The sequence below is a fragment of the Delphinapterus leucas genome, chromosome 8 (assembly GCF_059928025.1).
Source record: "Delphinapterus leucas isolate spDelLeu-1000000601 "Yukka" chromosome 8, BTC_Dleu_Yukka2, whole genome shotgun sequence".
NCBI lineage: Eukaryota > Metazoa > Chordata > Mammalia > Artiodactyla > Monodontidae > Delphinapterus > Delphinapterus leucas.
In genome coordinates this window covers 72,505,421-72,530,335 of record NC_143136.1, presented here as the reverse complement: position 1 = coordinate 72,530,335, position 24,915 = coordinate 72,505,421, and the positions used below count along the sequence as shown (strand labels likewise).

At 43.2% G+C, this 24,915-nt stretch overlaps 1 protein-coding gene across 9 annotated transcripts in view; it reads left to right on the top strand.

Annotated features, from left to right (window-relative positions):
• Positions 1–24,915, top strand: part of TANC1 (tetratricopeptide repeat, ankyrin repeat and coiled-coil containing 1) — a 246,172-nt gene that overhangs the window by 50,997 nt on the left and 170,260 nt on the right. For 7 of the 9 annotated variants that reach the window (XR_016393996.1, XR_016393997.1, XR_016393993.1 and 4 more), the window contains exons 2-3: positions 2,987–3,090; positions 22,373–22,452. Coding sequence is in view for 3 of the 9 variants with exons in the window: in XM_089916015.1 (XP_089772141.1) it covers positions 22,392–22,452 (61 nt within the window). In the remaining 6 variants the exon portion in view is untranslated. Of the gene's footprint in view, positions 1–2,986; positions 3,091–22,372; positions 22,453–22,513; positions 24,727–24,915 lie in introns of those variants that run through there. The other 2 variants (XM_022569802.2, XM_089916013.1) reach the window with 2 other exon arrangements.

The following is a 24,915-nucleotide window of genomic DNA, read 5'->3' as shown; positions in this document are numbered from 1 at the left end:
CCACTGGAGGACTTGGACTGTCACACGAAATCGCCGGACACACGCTTTGGACGATAAACACAAACCCCTAGTCATTGTGGTCCGAGGATGCCCAATGCTAGGTTTCTGGAAGGATACTTAAGAGAAAAAAGCTTATTTCTGTTGAATAAACAACTTTAAAGTCTCTCTGTTCATCTTTGAAACAGTGATGACCAGGAGGTAAACCCTAATAATTCTCCTCAAAAGCCTTTTCAGGTTTTATTTTTGGGAACTAATTGGAAATTAGATCCATGAAAATGAAAAGGTAGTGATTGGCAATTGAAGGCAATCATTGGCAATCATTCACCTGGTCTCTGAACTTCTGTGTTTTAGGTTCCATAAAAATTCCTCCAATAAGTGTATGTTGTCTTCTTTTGCAGTTTACATGAGAATATTTTGTGGCATAATGCTTGTTTTTCAAAACTGTCTTGGGCCCAAATTTTGGACTGTGCATTGAAACTGAATGGAACCCTTTGGGTGGAGGAGTGGTGAAATGAGAAAATGTAAAAAAGTAAAAAGTTCCATTTTTTTCCTCATCTAACATTGATTTTAAAGGACAATTGAAAACTCGAGGCCTAGTGTCTCTTCTGAGTCTGGTGGATGAGTGATCTAACTGTAGTTATAAGTAACTTCTCAAACACCACTCAGAGTTGCTCTGGTCTCGTTGACCTCCGTTTTTCCTTTCTGTAATTACTGAATATGGCCCTTAAAACCCATGTAGGACTGAATACAGAATCTAGACTCTGTGATCTCATCACCACAAAAACAGACTGTAGGGACAGTCCTTCTTGCAGGAAGTCACCTCCCCTTGGGACTTCTGTGACTCTGTAATTTACAGAGCTGTCTTTGTCATCTTAAACTCAGAAAGGACTGCCCCACCCACCCCGCCCTTACAGAGGTAGTAACAAATGGGTTGTTGTAGGTGAAGAGGCCAGAGAGAAAGCACGTGTGTGCATCACCTGTTAGAGATGTAGTTATAAGAGTGCACGCAGGTCCGTGGGTGCTCTGGGCAGAGGGTCTGCATGACAGCAGGCATGTCGTGGGCTGTGATGGCTATTCTTTTAGATTTGTCTGTTGGCTGTGGTTGGGACAGAAGAGGCGACTGCCTTTTCTGCTGAGGTGTGTTATGTGGAAGGAGGTTGGCTGAAATCCTTGTGGCAGCTGCGAGATGGATTCCTTCCCTGGCTGCCAGAGTCTCGGTGAAGAGGCAGGTGATCCCTTTTATGAGTGAATAATAGGAGGATGCCTCAGATATTTGTGCTGCTGTGCACCAGGTGGTGCTGTCCTGCAGTGAATGCTTAAATACTACCACTGAGGTCAGCAGCCCCGGGAGGGAAAAACTTGGAGCGCTCAGAAGCCTTGGCAGAGTTTATGGGCTATCGCCTAACATGAGGTGAGATTTGACAGAGGGTGACCACCTGGACTGTGTAGGTTTCTCCTCTGCGTTCTCCTTGAATGAGATCTCAGCTGTCCTGAAGTTGGGGGGAGACTGGACCTGTGTCCTGCCTCGGTCCCTGGTTTCCTCCCAGAGAAAAGCTCCCGTGCTCCGTTGTTATCTTTGAAGTCGCAGTGGGTAAGGGGGGCATGTCTTGTAGAACTCATCAAACAGACTTACAAGGGAGAAAAGGCCTCCACCCGTACTTTGCATGCACAAACCTATTACACTCCGGTGCCCTGCCAAGGTGGTTTTGTTGGCTCCAACGTGACTACACACGATCCGTCCTCTTTGGCAGTGAAGCCCGGCAGCGTTGCTGCAAAGGGATTGACTTGAGCTAGAGCCCGGTTGTCCGTGTGTTTGAGCATAGATAGCACCCTTGAAAAAGAACGTCTTCCAGTACCAGAGTAGCAGTAAAAACGAATATTTCCCAAGGAAATGGACTCCGAGTCAGTCATGGAGAACCTCTTGTTGGAATCCTTTAATGAACAAACATGCATTGATATCTGCCTCTACTTGTGATTACAGCAGGAGGGTGATGTAGGGGACGGCAGGGAAGACCAGCCCTTGAGAAACGGGGAGGAGGGGAGGTCAAGGCAGCAGGAAGCAAATGCTAGAATGCAGGTACCCTGCATTCTACCACTCTCAAGGTGCTTTGACTGCAGAGGAAGGACTGGCGAGGTTCCATGCGGGTGGGTGGGTGGGGTGGGGTGGGCAGGCAGGTGATACTTGAGCTGTGCCTGGAGAATGACTCATCTCCAGAGTGGGGGAGGGGTTTCAGGATGAGGGACTGGGGAGAGCAAAGGTGTGAGATTGGACGGTGTGTTCGGAAATGATGAGTCGTATAGAGAGCTGGGACCTGTGAAGAGTGAGGTAGGAAATACGGGAAGAAACTGTTCTGGAGAACTTGAGCGCCCTGAGTGCTTTAGAGAGGTTCTTGGCTCGATATCTCAAACCTTTGAGACATTTGTGCGTTGGGCTGCAAACCCATTAGCATCACTTAAAGAGAAAACCTGAGATAGAGAAGGTAGTCCGGACACTGCAATACCTTGCTCAAGACAAGGGGCTTTCAGTCAGTGTCCCTGGGTCACTTGGACAGAGGGTACCGGGAGGAGGAATGAGTTTTCTTGCATTTGCCAGCCCATCACCCTGTTTTTTCCCCTGTTAAGAGTATGTAGATGCTGACAGCTCTTTCCTCTCTATCACTGCTTTGTCTGGAGTCCTGGTTGTAGCTGTGGTTTTTTTGTGTTTTTTTTTGTTTTTTTGCGTCACGCGGGCCTCTCACCGCCGCAGCCCCTCCCATCGCGGAGCACAGGCTTCGGACGCGCAGGCTCAGCAGCCACGGCTCACGGGCCCAGCCGCTCCGCGGCACGTGGGATCCTCCTGGAGCAGGGCCCGAACGCGCGTCCCCCGCATCGGCAGGCGGACTCTCAACCACTGCGCCGCCAGGGAAGCCAGGTTGTAGCTAGTTTTATAAGCTCTGTGCTTCTTGCGTCGGAGGACGGGTATGCTGACCGGTTTTCTTTTTTGCAGTTCTCTTCCCAGCTTTCTGTGGTCACAGAGGAACTTTCTGGGTGCCCCCCCGAGTAAGACAGCGTCTCTCTGTTGCCAGCAAGTAGAGTCTGGGGTGAAGCGAGGTGAGTGAGACCCAGGGAGAATTCGTGCTCTGACAGACCAAGTTTCCCAAGATGTGTTCCTTTCTGAACAATTTTGAGGTCTTTGAAAGTGAACTGGGATTTTTTTTTTTTTTTTTCCTGCGGTACGCGGGCCTCTCACTGTTGTGGCCTCTCCCGCTGCGGAGCACAGGCTCCGGACGCGCAGGCTCAGCGGCCATGGCTCACGGGCCCAGCCGCTCCGCGGCATGTGGGATCTTCCCGGACCGGGGCACGAACCCATGTCCCCTGCATCGGCAGGCGGACTCTCAACCACTGTGCCACCAGGGAAGCCCTGAACTGGGATTTTGTTCAAAGAAATTTAAGAATAATTTTTAAAAAATTCGTGACTTAATTACGATGTTAAAGCAGTCATTATTAATAATAGGGATGCATTGATTCATTCTTTTAAAACTTTGCTGACTTTTTTGGTGCCCGTTTCAGGGTTTTTTGGTCTCTATGGTGCCTAGCACAGTGCTTTTCCATTAAAAACATCTAATGTATGTTGTGTGACTGGCTTAATATCTTACAGTTTGTAAACAAAGAAGTAGAACTGATAAACATTTTCAGACTTTTAATAATGTCAGACTGGCTGTCAGTTTTTTTGCTGTTTTTTAAATCGAGATGTAGTTGGCATGTAACATTATTAGTTTCAGGTATATAACATAACTAGTCAATAGATGAATATATTGTGATGTCTGTTCTTTATCATGTCATTTTCTTGTTCCCCAATCCCCATGAAAAACTTTTCAAGTTTAATTACAAACCTCCCTTTAGTTACTGAGACAAGGGAATGTTTTCACCTGCCTTACCCAGCTGCTCTTCCCAGGTTGGTTTTTTTTTTTTTTTTTTTTTTTGCGGTACGCAGGCCTCTCACTGCTGTGGCCTCTCCCATTGCGGAGCACAGGCACCGGACGCGCAGGCTCAGAGGCCATGGCTCACGGGTCTAGCCGCTCCGCAGCATGTGGGATCTTCCTGGACCGGGGCATGAACCTGTGTCCGCTGCATCGGCAGGCAGACTCTCAACCACTGCGCCACCAGGGAAGCCCCCCCCAGGTTGGCTTTTTAGGGCCACAGCAGTTACAATGGCTTGGGTTCCATCTCCCATCTGCTCTACATACTGTCTTTTTTTTTTTCTTTTAACAAATTTATTTATTTTTGGCTGTGTTGGGTCTTCGTTGCTGCACGCAGGCTTTCTCTTGTTGCGGCGCACGTGCTCTAGGCGCACGGGCTTCAGTAGTTGTGGCACGCAGACCCAGTAGTTGTGGCTCATGGGCTCTAGAGCGCAGGCTCAGTAGTTGTGGCACGTGGGCATAGTTGCTCTGCAGCATGTGGGATATTCCCGGACCAGGGCTCCAACCCGTTTCCCCTGAATTGGCAGGCAGATTCTTAACCACTGTGCCACCAGGGAAGCCCCTCTACATACTGTCTTGTTAACCTCTTCTGAGTGTGTCCTTCCCCTCCTGGGCCTTAGGAACTTTAAGCAAGTTGCTAAACTTCTCCTGTACTATGGTTTTCCTGTACTGCAGTCTTACATGTAAATTGTGAAACAAAAATACCTACTACAAGGGGTTTGGTGAGGCCGGAGGCTCCTGGTGGTTAAGAGTTTGTTCTGTTTCTCCTTTTTTGTTTGTATTCCCTATCTGCAGTGTGGAGCATGTAGTAGGACTCAAATATTCCCTCTTTCCTTTAAGGAGAGAGAGAATTGGCTGAGAACGGAGTCTCTAATCCCATCCTAAGTGCGCACAGCTTGGAGGACTGTTGTTATCCATGCTCAGGTGCTTACGGTTGAGGCTGTGGAGTAGGGATCCCCAGGAGGTCCAGGATGGAACAGTTGACTAGGGACATTGGAGGCTCTGCCCTGGATCTCTTTTCTGTGGGTGCTGGAAATGCTCCTCCCTAGGAGATGGGGGTCAAGGTTAAAGCTGCTTCCAAACCTCTGAGTGTTCTTGAGACATCCATGTGACGTGCAGGTGTGCTCTGCCATCTGTCCAGCATGGCTTACTCCCGGTATTTCATATTCTGTGCTCACCCCTCCTGCCGTGCCTGGCTCGTCCATGAAGAACACAGTGGCCAATTGTCCCCCACCTCAACTTTGTGGGAATCCTGCCAGGAGGTAAAAGCTTCTCAACAGGCGCATGGCAGGGGAGTACACATCATAACCTCCTGTGAGGTTTCAAAGATTAGGGCACCAGGGCTCACCCTAGGTCTGCTGAACTAGAATTTGGGGGATGGGGCGGGCGTCCCTGCTATCTGTGTGTGTGTGTGTTTTAAGAAGCTCCTCAAGAGGTGATGGTGTGTAACTTCTTGAAAGATATTTGTATGTGGAGTAGACTTAAAAACCTCTTTCTGAGCCTGAGCAGGTCTTTGGGGGCATTATTTTCGAACTCTGCTAACTAGTGTGACCAGTTTATACTGCCAAGGCGAGCAGTCCCTTGTAGTGCCATAATTTGCATCGTAGAACCATTTTATAACTTTTATTTAAAATTGCATAGGACGACACTTTCTATGGCTGTAAGTATACAAGGAATGAGGAAAATGACACTGAAGAACAATTTACTAAATTTAACGAGAGCTTAGGCTTATTTAGAAATCCAGGTGGGAATCTGCTTAAATGGAATTTTTACCACTGTATGCAGGGATTTGCATATTGAAACCAAAGCCTTTCCGACTTGTGGTAACACATTTCTCAAAATAATGTTGAAATAGCAATTTATATGCACTGTGCTAAGAGAGTTATTGGACAGGAAATTTATCTAGTAAGTTTGACATTTTTTCCTCCTCCAGTTTTTGGGTGGTAGAGAATTTAAGCTAATTTTTCTTTTCTCTTTCCCTGGGGACCAGCTTCAAGGAAATAGGAGCTTAATAGCAAAGATCATGTTAAATGGCTTTTGTGGGTTTTAACTATGTCTCTTTTGCAAATTTCCCTTTCTCTGGGGAAAAAACCTTTGCAATCTGTTGTTGTTGGTTTTAATAATTTGATGGGTTTGGAGAACAGTGGGTGTCTATTTGGAAATCAAAGAACCTTACCATTTAGGGAGAGACCTTACAGATGATCTGCTGTCTGGTTTCCATCACCTCAACTTTATAGAAACTGCTCCTAAGGTCACACATGGCCTCTAATAGGACTTGTGATGTGACTTTTCTGTAGCACTTGATATATTGATCACTCCTCATTTGAAACTTTCTCCTTTGGGTTCCTTTGCATTTTTCCTACTTTTCTCCTTTTGTTTCTTCCTAGGCCCTACTCTTCCTGCTGTTAATGTTCATGTTCCCTGGGCTTGCATCCTTGGTGGTTTGCTTTTAGTCTGCTCAGCCTCTTTGGGGAGCTTCAATATTCCTGTGGCTTTAGCCACCACCCACATGTTAATCACCCCCAAGTCTTTCTCTGAGTTTACCCTTGTCTTAAACAATCTTTTGGATATTTCTACTTGGATGACTCATACGTACTTTTAACTTGAGCTATCCAAACTGAACTCATTTTCCTGCTAATTATTGCCTGCTTTCCACTCTCCACCCCCCAAAGTTCCCTCACCCCCATGCTTCTGTCTGCTTTTCCCACTTTGGTCATTGGCACTGTTCAAGCCAGAAATGTGTGACTCATCCTTCACCCTCCCTCCCTCCGTCAGCTCCATATCGTAATTGGCGATTAAGTTCTTTTTTTTGTTTTTCAGTACGCGGGCCTCTCACTGCTGTGGCCTCTTCCGTTGCGGAGCACAGGCTCCGGACGCGCAGGCTCAGCGGCCATGGCTCACGGGCCCAGCCGCTCCGCGGCATGTGGGATCCTCCCGGACCGGGGCACAAACCCGCGTCCCCTGCATCAGCAGGCGGACTCTCAACCACTGCGCCAGCAGGGAAGCCCAAGTTCTATCATTTTAATATCCCAAATAAGAAAGGAAAAGGCCATTCCAGTGACATTTAATTGGGCTTTAAAAGTTGTAGTTGGGCTGTATAAGCAGATGTAATAACATGAGACCATTTATGTCATATACATTTCTTGCTAGGCAGAGCCCTAGGTACTTGTTTCTAATTCTTAGTTATTCTGTAGTATGTCATCTCTGTTACAAAGGAGGATTCTAAGGTTTAGAGAGTTTAAGTTACAGGCTCAGGATCACAGGGTAGGTAAAGCATGGTGGGTTAGGATTTGGGGATTTTAACCCTATGGATTGGTCTGCCTGCCTCCAAAGCCTTTACTGTCATGTCACTCTGTCTTGTTATGTTCCCATGATGCCACAGATTTAGATTTCTAGTGAGTAGGTTGACTGTTGAAGGCAGGAACTGGGTCTTACTCAAATTTCTCTGTCAGTGTGTGTGTGTGTATGCAATTTTTTTTTTTTTTTTTTTTTTTTTTTACATAGTAGGTGGTAAACACAAGACTCTTAAATGGCAAAACCATGGTCTATGTCTTCTGTGGCTTCATCTGGGTTCAATCCCTTGTTTTCCTATTAGCTGTGCACTAGCTGGGTAGCCTGAGATAAGGATGGTAGGGTCATGCTGCTTACCCTGCAGGGTTTTTATGGGAAAGTGCTTTAAAATTCAGGGACAATTTTGAGAAATTCTGTTTAGTTGTGGAAGTTGATACAGTTGGCCAGCCCAGATGAGCCTTTTTTTGTTTTTGTTTTTGCCTTACACGGGCCTCTCACTGTTGTGGCCTCTCCCGTTGCGGAGCACAGGCTCCAGACGCGCAGGCTCAGCGGCCATGGCTCACGGGCCCAGCCGCTCCGCGGCATGTGGGATCTTCCCGGACCGGGGAACGAACCCGCGTCCCCTGCATCGGCAGGCGGACTCTCAACCACTGCGCCACCAGGGAAGCCCCAGATGAGCCTCTTTTTTTGGTTTTAAATAACAGCATGTGAAAATATAAAGTCTTCTGGACCTCTGATCGTGCTGATTGAATCATTCGTGTGCTTGCAGTGATAAAGGCAGAAAAGTCCCTTCCAAGTAGAAACCTTGTTAATGAGAATGGTATATATAGATCTGATTTTTGCTCTTAGTTCTGAATATAACTTTTGGAACAGATGAGGATATGATCTCTGAAACCAGATAGTACGTATTTAGGTCTAGGCAAGTGAATTAACGCAGAGTCTACTGAAGTTTTTTCTTCTGTTTGACTGATCTTAGGAGGATGGACTTCAAGATGTGCTGTACCAAAACAATCCCTAAATCCTGGCACAGACGGTTCTGCATTTTGTTTCCTCATAGCTCTCTCCTCTTGCTCTGTCCTGAGAAGGAAATGCTCTTTGTTTTCCGTCATAGTTCTCCCTTTTCCGTCATAGTTTGGTAACAAGGTCCTCTGAGGAGAGGGTTCTCTTTAGTGAAGGTTTAATGGTTTCTAAATTCCACAGTGAAAAATTGGTTTTATATATCCTGTCTTTAGGCCCCATGCTGTGCAGTAGAGGCTGGTCTTGTACATCATTTAATTTCGGGATCCAAGGCTTAGGGTGCCAAAAGTGAGGGTCTAGTGTTCTTCAAGAGAAGAAATGGAGTGCCGTGTTAAGAGGGAAGGTGTGGCCTGGGCAGGCTACGAAGTTTTTCTGACTCTCACTTTCTTTATCCCCTCCTTTCATCAGAGAGGACAATTATAGTCCCTACCTCCTCCTTGCTGTGAGGACCAAACCAGACACTTCACAGTGGAAAACGTAACGGTGCCTGCTACTGGGTGCGTTTGTGTCCCCACCTCTGCTGTTATTTTTATGGTGGTTTGTCGGATTCGTGGAGTAAAGGTCTTCTTCTGTTTGTTACAGATTTACAGTATTGATAAGAAGAGATAATTGTAAGAAGTCATAACATAAGTCTGAATTGGAAATGAATGGCTTTGTGGTTTCCAGTGAGTTATCAGTACATTGAAATATGGGCTTTATTAGGTTTGTGAGAAGGAATAAGGGAGTTGGCTTGGGAAGTTGGACTACATAAAGACAAGGGCCAGGTATTTATTATTTTATATCCAGCTCTGTTGCAGACTCGCATATTTTTCTGTACCAGAAAGATGTTTCAGTGAGACTGTGACAACTTAGTACATCTGTGCAACATCTTCATTTTATCTAGAACAGCTTCACATCTACTGTCTCTAATTCAATCATTCAAGAAACATGTGTTCCACTGGGTTCTAATTGGGCTGCTTTTCCTTTAAGAAGGCATTGGGACCACACACATATTTAGGAAATAACTTTGTAACTGTGTTCATGTACTGTGTATAAGGAACCTTTCCAGTTTGGAGACTGTAGTTTCTGCAACTCAGCCCCTCACCCCCCAACTTGAAAGGATAGTGATCTCTGTGTATATGTATGTGCAAGTGTGGTTTCCGTGCCACTTCACAATACCGATTTTGTTCCTTAGGTCTGAGATATGTTTCATACTTGTGTGTATGTGTCGAGAGGTGGTGACAGAATCCATGATCAAAGGTTTCACTGCAGAGTTAAAGGGCCTTCATTGAACCTGTCAGTGTGTTTTAGAGAAAAAAAAATCTGATGTTCATACCTGGCATGTCACCTAACTTCAAGTGTAAAGCTTGAACTTAACAGGTTTGATTAAAGTTTTATCTGACTTTAAAAATGATGTTTGTAATCTCCATGCATAGGAATTCTGTAATTCAGAACTTAGTCGATGTGTTTTTTGCTGTTGGGTTGGGGTTCAATGCCTCCAGTTTAGATCAGAGCTACCATCCCAGCCCTTCTGGAAACTGCACAAGGCTTTCATCTTGCTGGGAAGTGTGGCTGGTGCCACAGCTGCAACAGTGAGCCAGATTTAGGTAATTTTATTAGTCTAGAAAAAGTATTACACTTTTGCAGCTGTTGTTGTAGGTTCCTAATCATGGAAACAAAAACTGTCTCAGTTACCCAGGATCCATGAGAAATTGGCAATGGCCCAGTGTAAGTCCATGTATTTTGGACTCTGAATTATATTTATCTTCATAGGGCATCCCCTGTGAAGGCATGCAGCTGGGGAATGGCCTGGCTGTATGAAGCAGAGAGGGCAGAAGAGGCCAAGCCTTGGGTACCAGTCTTACTAGGAAGCCTGATCCAGTTAACTGGAAGACTATACTTGCTAGACCTTAAATACCTTTTAAAAGGGTAAGAAGAGCATCCATGAAAACAATAAAACTGATGTAAAACACACTTGTCCCCAATATTCACCCTGGCTTTCCCGGTTTTGAATATTGTCTCACGCTGTAAATTTCTACAGCTCTCTGTCTCTCTCTCTCTCTCTTGCAGCGCCAGGCTGGCTATTGTGAGTTAGTAATTTGGTGGTGGTGGACTTCCTTGTTAAATAGAACTTTTACAGACTACTCTGAAAACTAATCATGGAACTTGGCATTTAAATGTTAAGAGTGGTGCATATGTGGAATACCCAATCCTGCTAATGTGTGCCAATTAGTAAGTTACCATTTAATTTCCTGAATTTCAGTTGTTCCTTGAGCGGTGTAAAACTGAGCTACTGTTTCTCTAGAAACTCCTGGGCTATTAGCAGAACTTTTGGCAAGTCTCAGTAATTGTTCTGTTGGGTCTGACTCTGATTCTCTGGGTCAGGGTCCCTAACCCTTAGGGTCATTGGATGCACTTCAGAGGATCTGTGAATGTGGGTGAGTGGGTGAAGAAAAAGAAGTACATTTTTATTTTCACTATCCTCTAGCCAAAATGTGTTTTTTTCCCTCCAATCATGAAAGGGGCCCATAAACCATGTACTGTCAGCACCTGTGGCTTTGCCACTTAGAAATTACAAACTTTGGTATCACATTGTGGGAGATAGTTTAAGCTATCAGTTATGCCTACCACTGCTCAGAAAACTACAGTAGCTCTTAGACCTGCTCTTGTCATGTTATTTATGCATTAAGAAGCACACATTACTATTATCACAGATTGCTTTCTAAATATTTTGATGTCTGTTTCAATATAATTGATTTCTTTGTAATGGCATTTTCTATGTCAAAATCACTCAGGAACATTCTGATTGGAGGGTCTAGATTGCTGAAGCAGCCCATGGCACTTAAAAGGTCACATGCTCCTTCCTTGGATGGCACCCTTGTATTATCTTTCCTATCTTCCTTTGAGACTGGATTTGTTAACATTTAAAAAAAAACAAAAAAAACTCTACATGTTTGGCTTTTATTTCCTAGCATGAGTTGTCTTTGACTTTTATCGTCTAGAGCTCTGGTATTCCCCCATTTTGGGGCTGTTGGAATGGATTAAAAAATATAGCCATCACCTGTTCCCATGTGATCTTTCTCATGGGCCCCCGTGGCAGTCGCACTTGGAGATTGCTCTGCAGCCAAATGTTTATGGCCCAGAATGGTTTCCCTTACAAATTTCAGATAAGAGCACAGTGATCCATGTGTTGAGATATTTGCTTTAGCTGTGGGAAGAGATGATCCTGTGTGGCTTGTATGAATTTGATTCAGCTCTCCACTGCATTAGCACTGCAGGCATTCCCCAATTTATTTTAGAACTTGATGTCCAAGGTTAAGACCATATTACATTTATTGGACTGTGTAAAACAGCCCAGAGAAGGAAAGCTTGGGTACCAGGCCATTCCTTGCCCCAGCCCATCACCTTTTAATAAGCTTCATACAATTCATTCTAGTGAGAAATGGGCAGTTTTTTTTCGTTGCTGTGTTTTTGAGCTCCCCTCTTGAGTAACGTAGTTCCGAATTTCTGGGTAAGTGTTAGGAATAGGGGAAGCATTGCCCATGTGACACAGAGGTCTCTGCCCCCAAATAATCTTCCTCGTTGGCAGTATGGCCCATCTCCGTGTTCTCCCCCTGTAAGCTCATGAATTGAAGAGTGTGCTGTTTTTGTGGCATGTATTTTGTTGTGTGATGCCTCCAGATCATATACATTGACAACACTGTAGTTTGAAGTAACTGATAAGATGGATGCCTAGCAGAACTTGAGGGGAGTGGACAGGAGGTGTCTTTCAATAGAGGTAGATTCTCTTTTTCAAGATAGATTGAGGCATGGCATGCCTCTCTGGGGGTGGTGGTGGGGGGTTGTGTTTGTGTGTGTGTGTCCACGCGTGTATGTGTGGCCAAAGATGATTTTTCTCCCCCTGTTTGACGGTTTTGTCTGTTTTACCATCTCACCAGGCCTCTGGGAGCTCGTCTCTCATTTTTATCCAAAAAAGTAGGCATAGAATAGGGACTTCATGGTCAGGCTCTGCAGCGAAACTGCTTGGATGGGCCCCATGAGCTACATGACCCTGGGCAAGTCCCAGCCTCTCTGTGCCTTCACAGAATGGAGACATTTATAGTACCTTCCCCAGAGGGCGGTTGTGAGGATTAAATGACTGTGTGTGTGTGTGTGTATACACACATATATGTGTGTGTGTATATATATAAAAGTAAAGTGCTTAGAGCAGGGCCTGGAATATAATTAGTGTTAAATACATGTTGCTGGCTGAACATCAGAATCACCTGGGGGAGTTTAAAAAAAAAAAAACTACATGGGTATTGCAAACTCCCAACTTAATGAAATCAGGGCCTGGGGAGGTTAAAACCTTGTTCAGAGCATCACAGCAAGTCACTGACAGAAGTGGAGGAGGGATTTTGACGTCTTGTATTCTGGGGCTTTAAGAGAAAGATCCGTCTGTCAGCTCCGTAAGCAAGAAATCTTTGTGTGATGAAGAGCTGCCTTTCACGGGGCATCTTTGAAGTTGTCTGACCTTTTTCACTTTGAGGCCAGTTGCAGTGCAATTTAAAAAATTGAATTTCTTTAGATTTATGATACCAGGCTTCATTCAGCTGGCACTGATGATTGAGTACCTTTACACTTTTTGAAAAATGGACTTTCTGACATGTCTTCAAGGTCTCTTCTCCTTTCATACTGAAGGCGTGTCATCAACCCATGCCATAGACTCCTCAGAGGAGTTCCTTTTTCATCTGTGGTGATGGTTTATCAGCTACTGTGATTACAGTGGCCCTATGAACAAGAAATAAATCTTCCCCCTTACAGTGATGGCACCTACAGGTGGAAGAGACTTGGTATTGTCCTGTCAAACGGTAAAGGGAGCAGTGTTCCTGTTAGACATATGAGCCTGTGAAAGGTGAAATAACTTGCCCAAGGTCATTTTGTTAATGTAATGCCTCCTACCTTTACTCAGGGACCTGTAATTGTCACACATCAAGAAGGTGGTCAGGTTCAATAGCTCTGTTGTGTGATACAAGTGGAAAACTTAACGGGAAGGAGAAGGGAAAAGACAAGAGGATGTAATCAGGGTGGTTGTTAGGAAGCTAACCGCCATATGAGGGTTGGGACTGGGGTCTCCAGTTGCTATAAACCTTCCACAGGGGAGCATCCTATGATCCTGGTCACATCCCGCACGGAGCTGTGTGAGAAAGTATGGGACCACATGCAAAGTCTGTGGTTCATATTCAAACCCTAGGTGGTTCTGTATGGGCTTTTGGCCTCATGGCCGCTGTGGCTCAGCGTTGGCTTTCTCCCAGCTCTCCTCAGCTGGATCCATAACAACGGTACTTTCACCCTCATACAAAAGCCACTTTGTCCTTTAGACTTGTATTCTGTGCTCTCCTGGTCACCTCCCTGTCCCACCTTCCCTCAGTTCATTGAGGACTTTGGAGGCAGCAGGTCAGAGCCTGAGCTTTCAAGTCAGACCTGGGTTCAAGTCCCAGCTTCACCTTTACAAATTGTGTAACCTTGGGAAAGTTGTTAATCCCTCTAAGCCTTTGCTTCCTTATTAATAAAAAGGAATCAGTAAAACTGTCCCATAGATTTTTTTTTTTTTAAGGATAAAATGAGATTACATATGAATGTAAAGCTCTTCCACTTACCTGATACACAGTAAACACTTAGTAAATAAGAGCTGTTAGGGTGGTGGTTGATATCCCTAATCCTGTCTCTGTTACGGCAGGAAGCATCTGAACGGTCCTTCCCCAGACCGAGAATCAAGTGCTTTGACTTGTTTGCTTCCAACCTTCACTTGAGGACTTTCCACTTCAGCAAACCATGCTGTTGGCCATCATATGGGCTTTAACATTGTCTGGAATTGTTCCACATCCAAAGATTTAAAATTAAGAAGCCCAGACAGCCTTTTTCAGCTTCCTCATTGACCTAGTCTGACTGTATTTGCTCTTTGATCTCTTTGAGACACCATCCCTGTACTCTCTGCTGGTCCTTCCTCTCAGGCCTCCACTTGCTTCCCGTCCAGCCTTGATTCCATGGCATGCCACTCTGAGTACTCTTGTACGAGCACCCTTACCAATCTTGTTGCACCTGTGCTGCAAACACCCGATTACCGATCAAGCCTTTTGTCCTCCGGGTGGTTCTTTCTTGGGGCTGAGCATCAGAGGATGGAGTTGCCCACTTTCATCAATTGGTGCTGTGTCTTGCTCTGCAGCCTTGGATGGGCAATCAAAACTGTTCAGCTGTCCTTCTCATCTTGTGCTTGCCTTCCTTTCCTCTACAAGGGCTATTCTGAACCTTCTCTGTTCCTCTCATACCTTAGTTTTACTTTATAGAGAAAATGGAGGCATGGACTTGTAGCTTCCTGCCCATGTTTGTTGACAGTGTTGTCTTCCTCCTCCATCATATTATACTTTGTGTTCCTCTTTGGTTGGCAGAGTTGATACTCAGGAATGTGTGTAGAATGAAAAACCTGCAATTGCTAGCCCAGTGCTTATTCCTTAATTGGGAAATTGGGTTGTAACCCTGTCTCTGCCACTTGCTGGCTCAGGAGAGTCAGGACAAGTTCCTCCAATGCTCAGGGCCTTGCATTTTATTTTATTTTTATTTTAAATTGATTGATTGCTGTATTGGGTCTTTGTTGCTGCGTGCAGGCTTTAGTTGCGGCGAGCGGGGGCTACTCTGTTGTGGTGCACGGGCTTCTCATTGCAGTGGCTTCTCTTGTTGTGGAGCATAGGCTCTAGGTGCGCGGGCTTCAGTGGTTGTGGCTCGTGGGCTCGGTAGTTGTGGCTCGCGGGCTCTAGAGCGCAGGCTCAGTAGTTGTGGTGCACGGGCTTCGTTGCTCTGTGGCATGTGAGATCTTCCCGGACCAGGGCTCGAACCCGTGTCCCCTGCATTGGCAGGCGGATTCTTAACCACTGCGCCACCAGGGAAGTCCCATGGGCCTTGCATTTTAAATGAGGATGTTATATTTACCTAAATTTATTAGGCTGGCAGTGTGTTTTGAGGTACAGTTATTTCCTTTGAGAATTATAGCTGGAAAAATTATGTTCCTCCCCGATGTATCCATTGATACTGAAGTGAGAAAGCATACTGTGCGTGCTGGTGAAGCAGAGCAAGGTCTGGCCATCCAGAGTCCCGCAGACTAGTGGAGGAAGCAGGTGGGTGAGCAATTAAAATAAGACCCAGAAGGCTTCTAAGAGGAAGCTTTTGAGGTGGGTTTTGAAGTGGGCTTGGGAAGTGTCTTTGCTTTCTCTAATAGATTAAGTATCTATGACTGTCTAGATGGTGTTGGTGATGGTAATAATGTCACAGTTATTTTGTCCTCTAGTTAGGTAGTGTCTTGCTGTTAGGTTGAGAGGTGGGTGCTTGGCTGGGGAACGTCCGGGTGAAGACAGCTTCTGGATGAGCAGGGGCTTTCTGCAAGACTGGTGCTCAATCTTGCTCCAGAGCCATTGGCCTGGGAGGCATGATTATTGCCAGGAACGCTGCCCTTGGTTATTTCCCTGTCTGAGCCCTTCCTGGTTTGAGGCAGAATGTATTGCTTTCAGGTTTTCTGTTATTATACTTATCCCTTCTGTATGCATATTCGAAACGCCAAAATATAACCTGCCTGCAGCTGGTGCTTCTGAAGGCCTGGTAACAGAACAGGTCCTGCTATGGAGATGTGCTGTTCATCGTGTATAAGTCAGATAACTTGGGCCATAAACTTGGAAATTAGTACTTGGTATCAGAAGAATTCTTACATTATTAGTCCAAATCCCTTGTGGGAGAGAATTGATTTTGATTTCCCCTCCATAACAACCCTGCTATTCTTTCATTTAAGGAGATTTATTTAGTGTTTGTTGCGTGTAAGGTACTTCTTTAGGTGCCATGGGGGATTTGTAGAGTTCAACATTTTTTACTGTGATTTTGATTGATAACCATCTGTAAGTACAAAGTGGCATGTGGAATTAAAGATATCTTTTGACTATCATGGCCTGGGAAGGCTTTATGGATGAGATAGTGTTCAAAGTTGAACAAATCCCTTCACAATATAGAAAAATGGCTCTTGTAGCCAGAAACAGGTAGCTTCTTCATATTTTCTTCCCAAAGTGAAATTTCTTTTTTGCCAAGTGTTATCAAAATGAAAACTTCTTTAAACAAACTTGTATATAGTAATTTTTTAGCAGCTTGAAATACTGGCTTAGGAGAGTTAGATTTTTAAGGACACTTTTCTCAAAACAACTTGTATATCTTTCTACAGAGTCTTTTAAATATGGGTTGAAAATGATTTCAATCTAATAGGGAATTTCCACTTAATCTTGTGCATCAGAACTTAAACATTTGAGTTCAAACTTCATGCCCAGAACTCTTTTACATTCATATTACTTGTGACTGTAAATTTACTTTGCTTTTAATAACTTAGGCAAAAAGACGTCAGGTTTGAGTATAAGACAAACCTAACTCTAAAGAAAAGAACAGAATTAGAGGTACAATTTGTAGAATGGCTTTGAAGAAAGAGGACCAAATGGTTGGGTCTATGTGTCTTAGGGGATAAATCACAGCCGAATGATGGCCTGTTTCCCAGCTCTGCATGTTAAGCAATACCAAGGGCCGCTTTTTTACTTACCATCACAATTGCTTTCTGGTTTCTTGATCAAAAACCCCTTCTCCTCCCCTCCAGCTTTCCTGGATGAGGCGTCTGAATCCTAGAGAAGTTTGGTAACATGTTCCCAGTCACAATGCCAGGACCAGGTCTCCTAATTCCTAGGCTCCTTCTACTACCCAGGGGGGAAAAAATGGGAGAGAGACCTCCTAGAATTTCAAGTATTCATCAAGAGTTGGTTTTTCCCCAGCCTCCTGGGATCTTTAAAAGAGTGTCAAGATATGGCTTTTGCTTTCAGGAAGCTTCTAGAAGGCAGTTTTCTGTGAATTTCCAGCAGCAGCCATTGCCCCCTCTAGCAGGGCTTTGTTTCCTTTTGTGGTCTCCGTCCTGCTTTGTTTTCTCTTACTTCCTCTCTACTATATTATTTATTCTGTAGACTGCTTTAGACAGCACCTCCCCACCCATCACCACCATCCATTTCCTTTCTTTTGATAAACACTAAAGGTTGCCAATGCAAAGGAAAGTTCTAAAGGCAGTACTACAGAAGACATGGCTATCGTGTAGGTGAGTCTTAATCTTATTAGGTTGAGACGTTTTTGAGCCCGTAAAATTGAGGATGTTTTTGATGTATCTCTTTTCTTAAATTAAAAAAAAAAATTTTCTTAATCATGTGCATCTTACTTTCCAGTGTTTCACTTGTAGATACTGCTACTCTGGCTTTATTTATTTTGGCAGAAGAAAGGAGGCACCTTCTGAGACTGCTTTGCTTTGAGGTCAGATGGATGGTTTGATGCAAGAAGCTCCTTTTAGTGGAGTGAGCACAGAGCGTGTGTTTAGGTGTCCAGGATAACTGGATAATAAGGTTTATTATCTTGAGATTTTAAGGCTGACTCAGGTGTGGACATGAAGGGACATTATGAAATGCAGCATTTTCCTCCCAAGTATCTCTTGGATTTAACTGTTTTCTTGTACTCCTTGCAAATGAGAATATATAGGAATATTCTTTGTAATTTATAAACTGCTATGAATGTTGGTTAATTGCTTGATTTGGAGGAAATGGCTCATCTGTGTTCATTGCAGCCTAGTTAAATCTGTCAACAAATATTGAGAACAGAGTGTGTGGGAAGGCTGTGTTTCGGCTTCTGTTTGTATCAAAGAATAAACATAGTCCCTGCCCTCAGCTCACTGAGTCGATTTGAAATTTCATAAATAGGTGTTATGGCACTCCAGAAGAGGAAAGTTTTAAGGCTGGTGTTATTCTATGATTTCAGACAAGGTGGTCATGGTTATGATACTGCCATTGGGATTGCAAACTGAAATAGATTTTTCTCTTATTTTTAAATCATCTCACTGTTTAATCTAGGATAACTTTTGTTATATACCTTTGTAATCACTGCAGAATGCTTATTTAACACATAACATGGAGACATTGTGCCTATCTCCAAAGAGTTTGTGTGTTAAAGGAGAAATCTAAGAAGTAAAAGTAAGCTCAATAGTTGGTTTAACTTCTCTGGGTTTTGAAAAGAAGAATCTATGGCATTTGGGAAACTTAGATGTCTAATGATAGTAGAAAAATAAGGAAATTTAGGTGACTTCAGATGATTGACCTAAAGGTAATGTCATATACTCATTTTACTTTCTTTGAAATGAACATTATAGGAAATTTTCTCCCATTAGATCATTTAAGTTGTTGTAATCTAGAGGCTGGTCTTTTCTCTCTTCCTCAAAAATATATGAAGAAACGAGAGCTGAAGTTCTCTACTTTTTCAAAGATTTATTTTTATTTATTTTTTATTTTTAAATAGGACTTATTCATTTTTTTTTAATTAATTTACTTTTGGCTCCATTGGGTCTTCCTTGCTGCGTGCGGTCTTTCTCTAGTAGTGGCGAGCAGGGGCTACTCTTCGTTGCGGTGCGCGGGCTTCTCATTGCGGTGGCTTCTCTTATTGTGGGGCGCGGGCTTCAGTAGTTTCTCAGCATGCGGGCTCAGTAGTTGTGGCGCACGGGCTTAGTTGCTCCATGGCAAGTGGGATCTTCCTGGACCAGGGCTCGAACCCGGGTCCCCTGCATTGGTAGGTGGATTCCTAACCACTATACCACCAGGGAAGTGCCAGCAAAGATTTATTTTTAAATACTTAAATCCAGCCATATATTTATACTACTTGTGTGATAGAGGCTAAAGTTTTATGGGGCAGAAATTGAGGGATTCTATTTGGCCAGTATTTATTTGAGTTACACCTGTGCCCTTTGATCTATAGTATTTAAAGTGAAAAAGGACAGCCTTTCTTGTTTTATCCTATTATGCTTGTCCATAAGAACTTCCTTACATGTATGGTCCTCTAGTAGGAACTTGATAGCTTCTGGCAGTTTCTTTTTGTGTGTCTGGAAGGCTGGTTTGCATCATTTCTATGTGGTTCACTTCTGTAGCAGGGCAGTGTTTACCCTTTTTAGGGGAAAATTGTCAGGAGTTGAAGTTGCTACAGGAAGGGAAGTGATGCAGAAGGTATCATTCAGGGAGAGCCCGCTGGCCGCCCTCATAAGACTGCTTCACGGTGGCATTTGCATAAAAGAATTTACCACTGTCTTCCTTTTGGTACTCAAACTGGAATCAGAAACTTAATATTCTTTATGTCTTAAATAGATGATACTTGGCAAAGTGATTCTCTTGAACAAAGCTCATGAGAGCTTTTGTTTAAAGCCAGAACACTGGTTTATTAATTTATTCCCAGAAGCATGTCTGTCAACAAGCTAGACAATTGTGTTGGGTGGACTAGACCAGCACACTCTCCCCCACTGTTGTTAGGTTAAAAAGCCAAATTAAGAGGCACTGCTCATTGAGAATAGGATCAGAAGAAGGGGAAGTAGTTATGATGCCAGTGTTTAATAGCACTGGGTCCGATAGTCTGATGGGTCTATTTCCAGAACTGGATGGGGGAGTATGTATTTATAAGTTCACAGGTACTGTCAGGTGTGCAGATAATCTTCTCTGGACTATACTGCCAGTGTTGGCCCCTCCAGCCTATTACTATAGTTGCTTTTTCTGACCACCTCGCTTCAGATGGGCATAGTCTTTAAAGGGTCTGTTGATGAGTGTCACGTTCCAGTTACATTTTTCAGGCCATGACTGATTGGGACTTTGCACAGCTCTACTCTGATCTGTATTAATTTCAGAATTTAACCCACGGGGAGCAGTCTTTTTTTTTTCCTTTCCAGCTTGTGTGTGTATGGGGGGTTCCTTAATTTTTGCGTCAGTTAAAGTTTCTCCATGTGCAGTTTGAATATCTTTTAGAGTATAAATTTAAGCTCTTTCCCTTGAGTTATTATTTAGGGAGGAAAACTAGAACTGGGAGAAGAACTTACAGCGAATATCTGATAGCCTCTTCACTTGAGACCACTGATGGGGAAGATTTCACTATCCTGAAAACAGCTGAGCTCCGAAAAATAGACATCTAATGTGTCTGGGATGAGATGCCCAAGTCCGTGTCTGCCAGTCCTTGCCCTGTGGGCTGTGTATTCCAAGTGGCATTGTAGATCTGTTGTGGGTTGGTGGTGACAAGAGTGATTAATCAGGGGCAGCTTCACCGCCGTGGTGGGGCCTGAGCTGTTCAGTGATCCAGGGAAACACGGGGAAAAGTTCCCTAAGGACCTTGGCCAAGCTTTGCTGGCCTGGCTCCACTGATATTTTTCTCTCTTATTTCTTTAGTATGTAGTCTTTGCTAAATGACAAACCCTGAAGGGTTGGTTGATTTTTTTTTTTTTTTTTTAATTTGGAGAAGAAAATGTCTGTGCTTACCAGGTATCTATTTATTTTTTTAACTTTTCCTGCCGTTTTTTATGCCACAACATTTTGCATTGTTTCCTTCAAGCATGGCTGTCAGGAGAAATTTGTGTTTCCACAGCTCTCCTATGGAAGCACACTGTGGCCCACTTCCAGATTCAGTGTTTGCCCTTTACGTGAAACCCAAGTCTTTTCACAGGGGTCCATTCAAGTAGCATTTTTAAAAAGAATTAGGCTCTAAGCCATGCTCCTTTTGTGTGTAAAGACTTGTTTGTAAGATGATTTAACCCTAATAGGCTTCACTGTGGCTTTTTCCAAATTCTGCTTAAGATATTTACTTCCTAGTATCTTTCAGGTTGGTTGGTTTGTTGTTAATTTTTTTGATTGTTTGATTGCTGTTTTTCAAAGCTTTCATTGCTCTAAGCAGAGAGGCCAGCACTGGGGAAGAAGGACCCTTGCTGGGAGTCCGCAGATTTGGATTCTGGCCCTGCTGTTAATTAGCTTCGTGACCCTGGGGCAAGTCAGCCTCCCAGGGTCTCTGTTTCTTCATCAGGAAAACAAAGGGCTTGGAAAAATAAATACAGGCCTGGACCCAATGATAAGAAAGGTCACCCTGGGTGCTTATGTTGTGCATGGCAGCACTTTGGGACCCTTGCTCCCTCTCAGTGGGCTCCACAAAACCTCGGCTCAACTCTGGGGTCGAGCACTTGTGCGGGGCGTTATACAGAGACCACTGGAAGCGTTGATGCTAACAAGGCAGGTTTTCTACAGAGGAGTCATCCCCTCTTTGTTTTCTTCAGCAGTAAGCTACTTGCCTTCTTCTACCTGCTTCTCCTTAGTGCGTTAACAAGGGTGTGATGGTAACACAACCCACTCAGATTTGTTACTGTTTTTGCTTTGTCTAGCCATCTCATCTGAGTTAGTGGAGGGAAGAGAGAGCTGGAGGAGACTGACTAACTGATGAAATAATGGTCCTTTTGTCTGTCTCTTTGCTGGAGGGGTGGTTTTATGTTTCACCTTAGGCCTGGGCCATTGTGTTGTTTTTTATGTGCTCAGTACAACCCTGCTTAAAAATACAGCTCATTATTTAAAGGATTCAGCCGTGGGCCTGTTCTTCTTACCTCCCCCCACCCCCGCCCAAAAGTCATAACAATATGTGGTAAAAAACCCAGTGCCGTGCCTGCTGTTTGATCAGACACCCCCACATCAGTGTTGAAATGTGTTCCCACTGTATTTGTTTTGCAAATGTTTTTAAGGTATGTTTCATTCTGATTAACCTTCCAAAATGTTTTCCTTATGGTTAAATAATCTAGTAGCACCTGTAAAACATGCCTTTAACCATGTAGCTTTCCTTCTTAACCATTATCTTTTTGATTCTGTCTTAATGTTTTCTTTTGATGAATGGGGGTTGGGAGACCCACATTCCTATGCTAGGTATCTTACAGTAATGTGTCCAGATTTAGCCTCATAACCTTAATTAGATGTGGAATGCTGAGAATGCGCTGTTGTTGTGTTTTTTTTTTTAACTTATAACAAGGCGGGGAACTTCTGATCACTTCATTAAACATTATAAAACACTCCTTGTGTCTTTTAGCATTTGGTTCCCCATGTTAGTTTATTCATAGAAAATTAATGTAAAACCCAAGGTACCTTTATATTATCCTAAGTGATCTGCTTGTTTGAAGACAAGTTACTGTTTGTGTCAATATGCAAGTTACGTTCCAATTTATAATACTTAATTCCTCTTCCCTCTTCTCCTTTTCTCTTTAGAAGTGAAAGAGTGTTGAAAATGTTAAAGGCTGTGCTGAAGAAAAGCCGAGAGGGAGGAAAGGGAAGCAAGAAGGAAACAGGTATGTGTCTAGGATTGAGTTGAGCTGAGCAAGCATGGTGGGCGTGAGCCAGCAAGGCCCCACTTAATCCAGGGGGGGCAGATGTTACTGCCTTGGGAATGGGTCAGAGAAGTGATACGGCTTAGAAGAAACAGCAACCTGGAGGCCATGAGAAACTAAATACATTCGTGAGCTTTCTCCTGGGAAGTGACTTTGAAGATTGAGTTTGGGTTCTGAACCAAATCCTTTCCCAGAAGATTTGTAAGGGTCATAATTTTAACAGGTCATTCAGATCCCGAGGCAGAGTTATAGACATTGAGGGAGAGCAGGTGTGTCCAGGAATTTGATTTCTAGAAAGCGCTTTCTCTTTTCCCACGCATGCTTGCATTTTATATGTTTGACCAACTGCTGGCTGACTGGTCCTCATCTTTTGAGTATCAGATTTTCCCCCTAACAGGTGTAGCCACACTCAATGCCAGGCTGCTAAGTTTTCATTATGATGAGAGCTACTTAATTTGGCTTGGATTTCATTCCTGTTGGTAGAGTTCTGGTGCATATGTGGTCATTGTGACTCTACACTGCATTCCGTGTGATAAGCTACTCTAAGGTTATTTTGGTGACCACTCACCAGAAAAGCTACATGTTATCTACCTGTCTTGCACAATAAAAATCTGTTAGCATGGATCGGTTTCCCTGAAATGTGCCATTTCACTCAAACTCATGTTAATCCAGAGTCAGAGAATGGCTGGTTTCTGAGTTATTGTATATTTTCAGTTTTAATTTCTATTAAGGTGTAAATAAGGCTGAATTATAGTTAACTCTTTAATTCAAAAGATCTTGTAATGCCTCGTGGTAATATTGTTATATATGTTGTTTCTGTAAAAGAATAAGTGGACTTGTAAACTTTTTGGTTATGTGGAACCTTGACAAATTTTCTATTATTAATTTCCCTTTAACCAAACCTGCAGAAGGCAAACTTAACCTTAAAAGTAGAGACTTTGTTGTAAAGTTGCTGATAAGATTCCATTAAAAGCCTCTCGTTAATGCCTGGCTAAGCAGATGCAAAGAAAAGAAGAAACCGGTTTTTGAGGATAGAAACAGGAGACCATAGTTAGCTCTTAACCTTAGAAAATCAACTCCTAGCTTTGAATAATTAATTAGAATTGTTACTACGGGGAATTTTCAGTTCACATAATTTCTATCCAGGGGACCCTTCACCCTCTGCTGGGTTAAGGCCAAAACATCCTTCTCTTTAGTTCTCAAAAAGCTGTCTTAAAAACAACAACAAAAATTTTCCCCCAGTTTTGGCTCAGCTGACACTCATCCTAGGAACTATGTTATTTACTTCTTTACATGCCTTTGTAATTTCCAGGATAAAGTTAGATCCTAAAGCTGTCTGTTGGACTGGAGCTGCCAACCAGTGCGTTATTTTTCTCAGGGCCAGGGTCTCCAAGCCAAAACTCTCTGCTTAGTAATGGAGTCTTTCACAACAGGCTTACCATCCTCTTTGATCCGTGCCAGACTCATGTGAAATTACAGTATGTTAATGATTTTCGGCACCCTGCCTTTCAGATGGGCCAGACAGTGAACATTGTTTGCGTTTGAAACTTTTGCAGTTGTAGAGCGTATTATTTGGGGTTTATTTCCCCCTTTGGTCTTTAAGAGCAACTATTGTGCTTTCTGAATCATTTCTTCATAATAATTCCCACACTTTGGCTTTTCACTAATGCAAACCAACTTGAAAAAGCAATGGGAACATTTCTCATAAAACATCTGTATGGTGTATGCCTTTTTTCTCTTAACTAGAACCTGGTTGTATTCCACTGGGGAACAAAGCAGATGGAATTTTAAATCTTGACGAAGTTATGTCACAAGATGATTGGGGAAAATACTTGGAATCTGACCGTTCATGTGTTGAGCTCTGTGCCAGCTCTCATTATATAAGTAAATCACAGCTAAGTTTCTCTGTAAATTAAAGCTGGCTAATCTGCTGAGACCGCTGTGAAACTTGGGTAATAATATCTGCTGCAATATGGAAAGATTTTGCTCTACTGTTTCCAATTAAACCAATCTTTGTTGTAAAGACAAAGGAAAATTCATTTTTATGTACTTGAACTCACAGTCGCAGAAATTTAGAAAATATTTGTCTAAAATTTTGAGTTCAGCTTTTCATATCCTTTGTAGATTGTTTTTACAGACAATCTTGAGCTACGCTTTTATGTTGAACCTGTTTTGAGAATTTGGAAAATCACTGAGTTAAACTTAGTATTCTTCAAAAGAAAACAAATATTTTTCGTAAGTATTGAAGTTTTTATACCCTCAGCCCCTGTCCCTAAAAGAAAATGTCACTTTATTGGTAAAATTTTAGCAGGTATTGAAATTTAAGTTATATGTATATAAGGATATTTCAAGTATTAGGTACAGTGAGTTATCAAATTATTGAAAGTTATTGAAATCATTGAGTCAGCTCTAAAAATAGCAAAA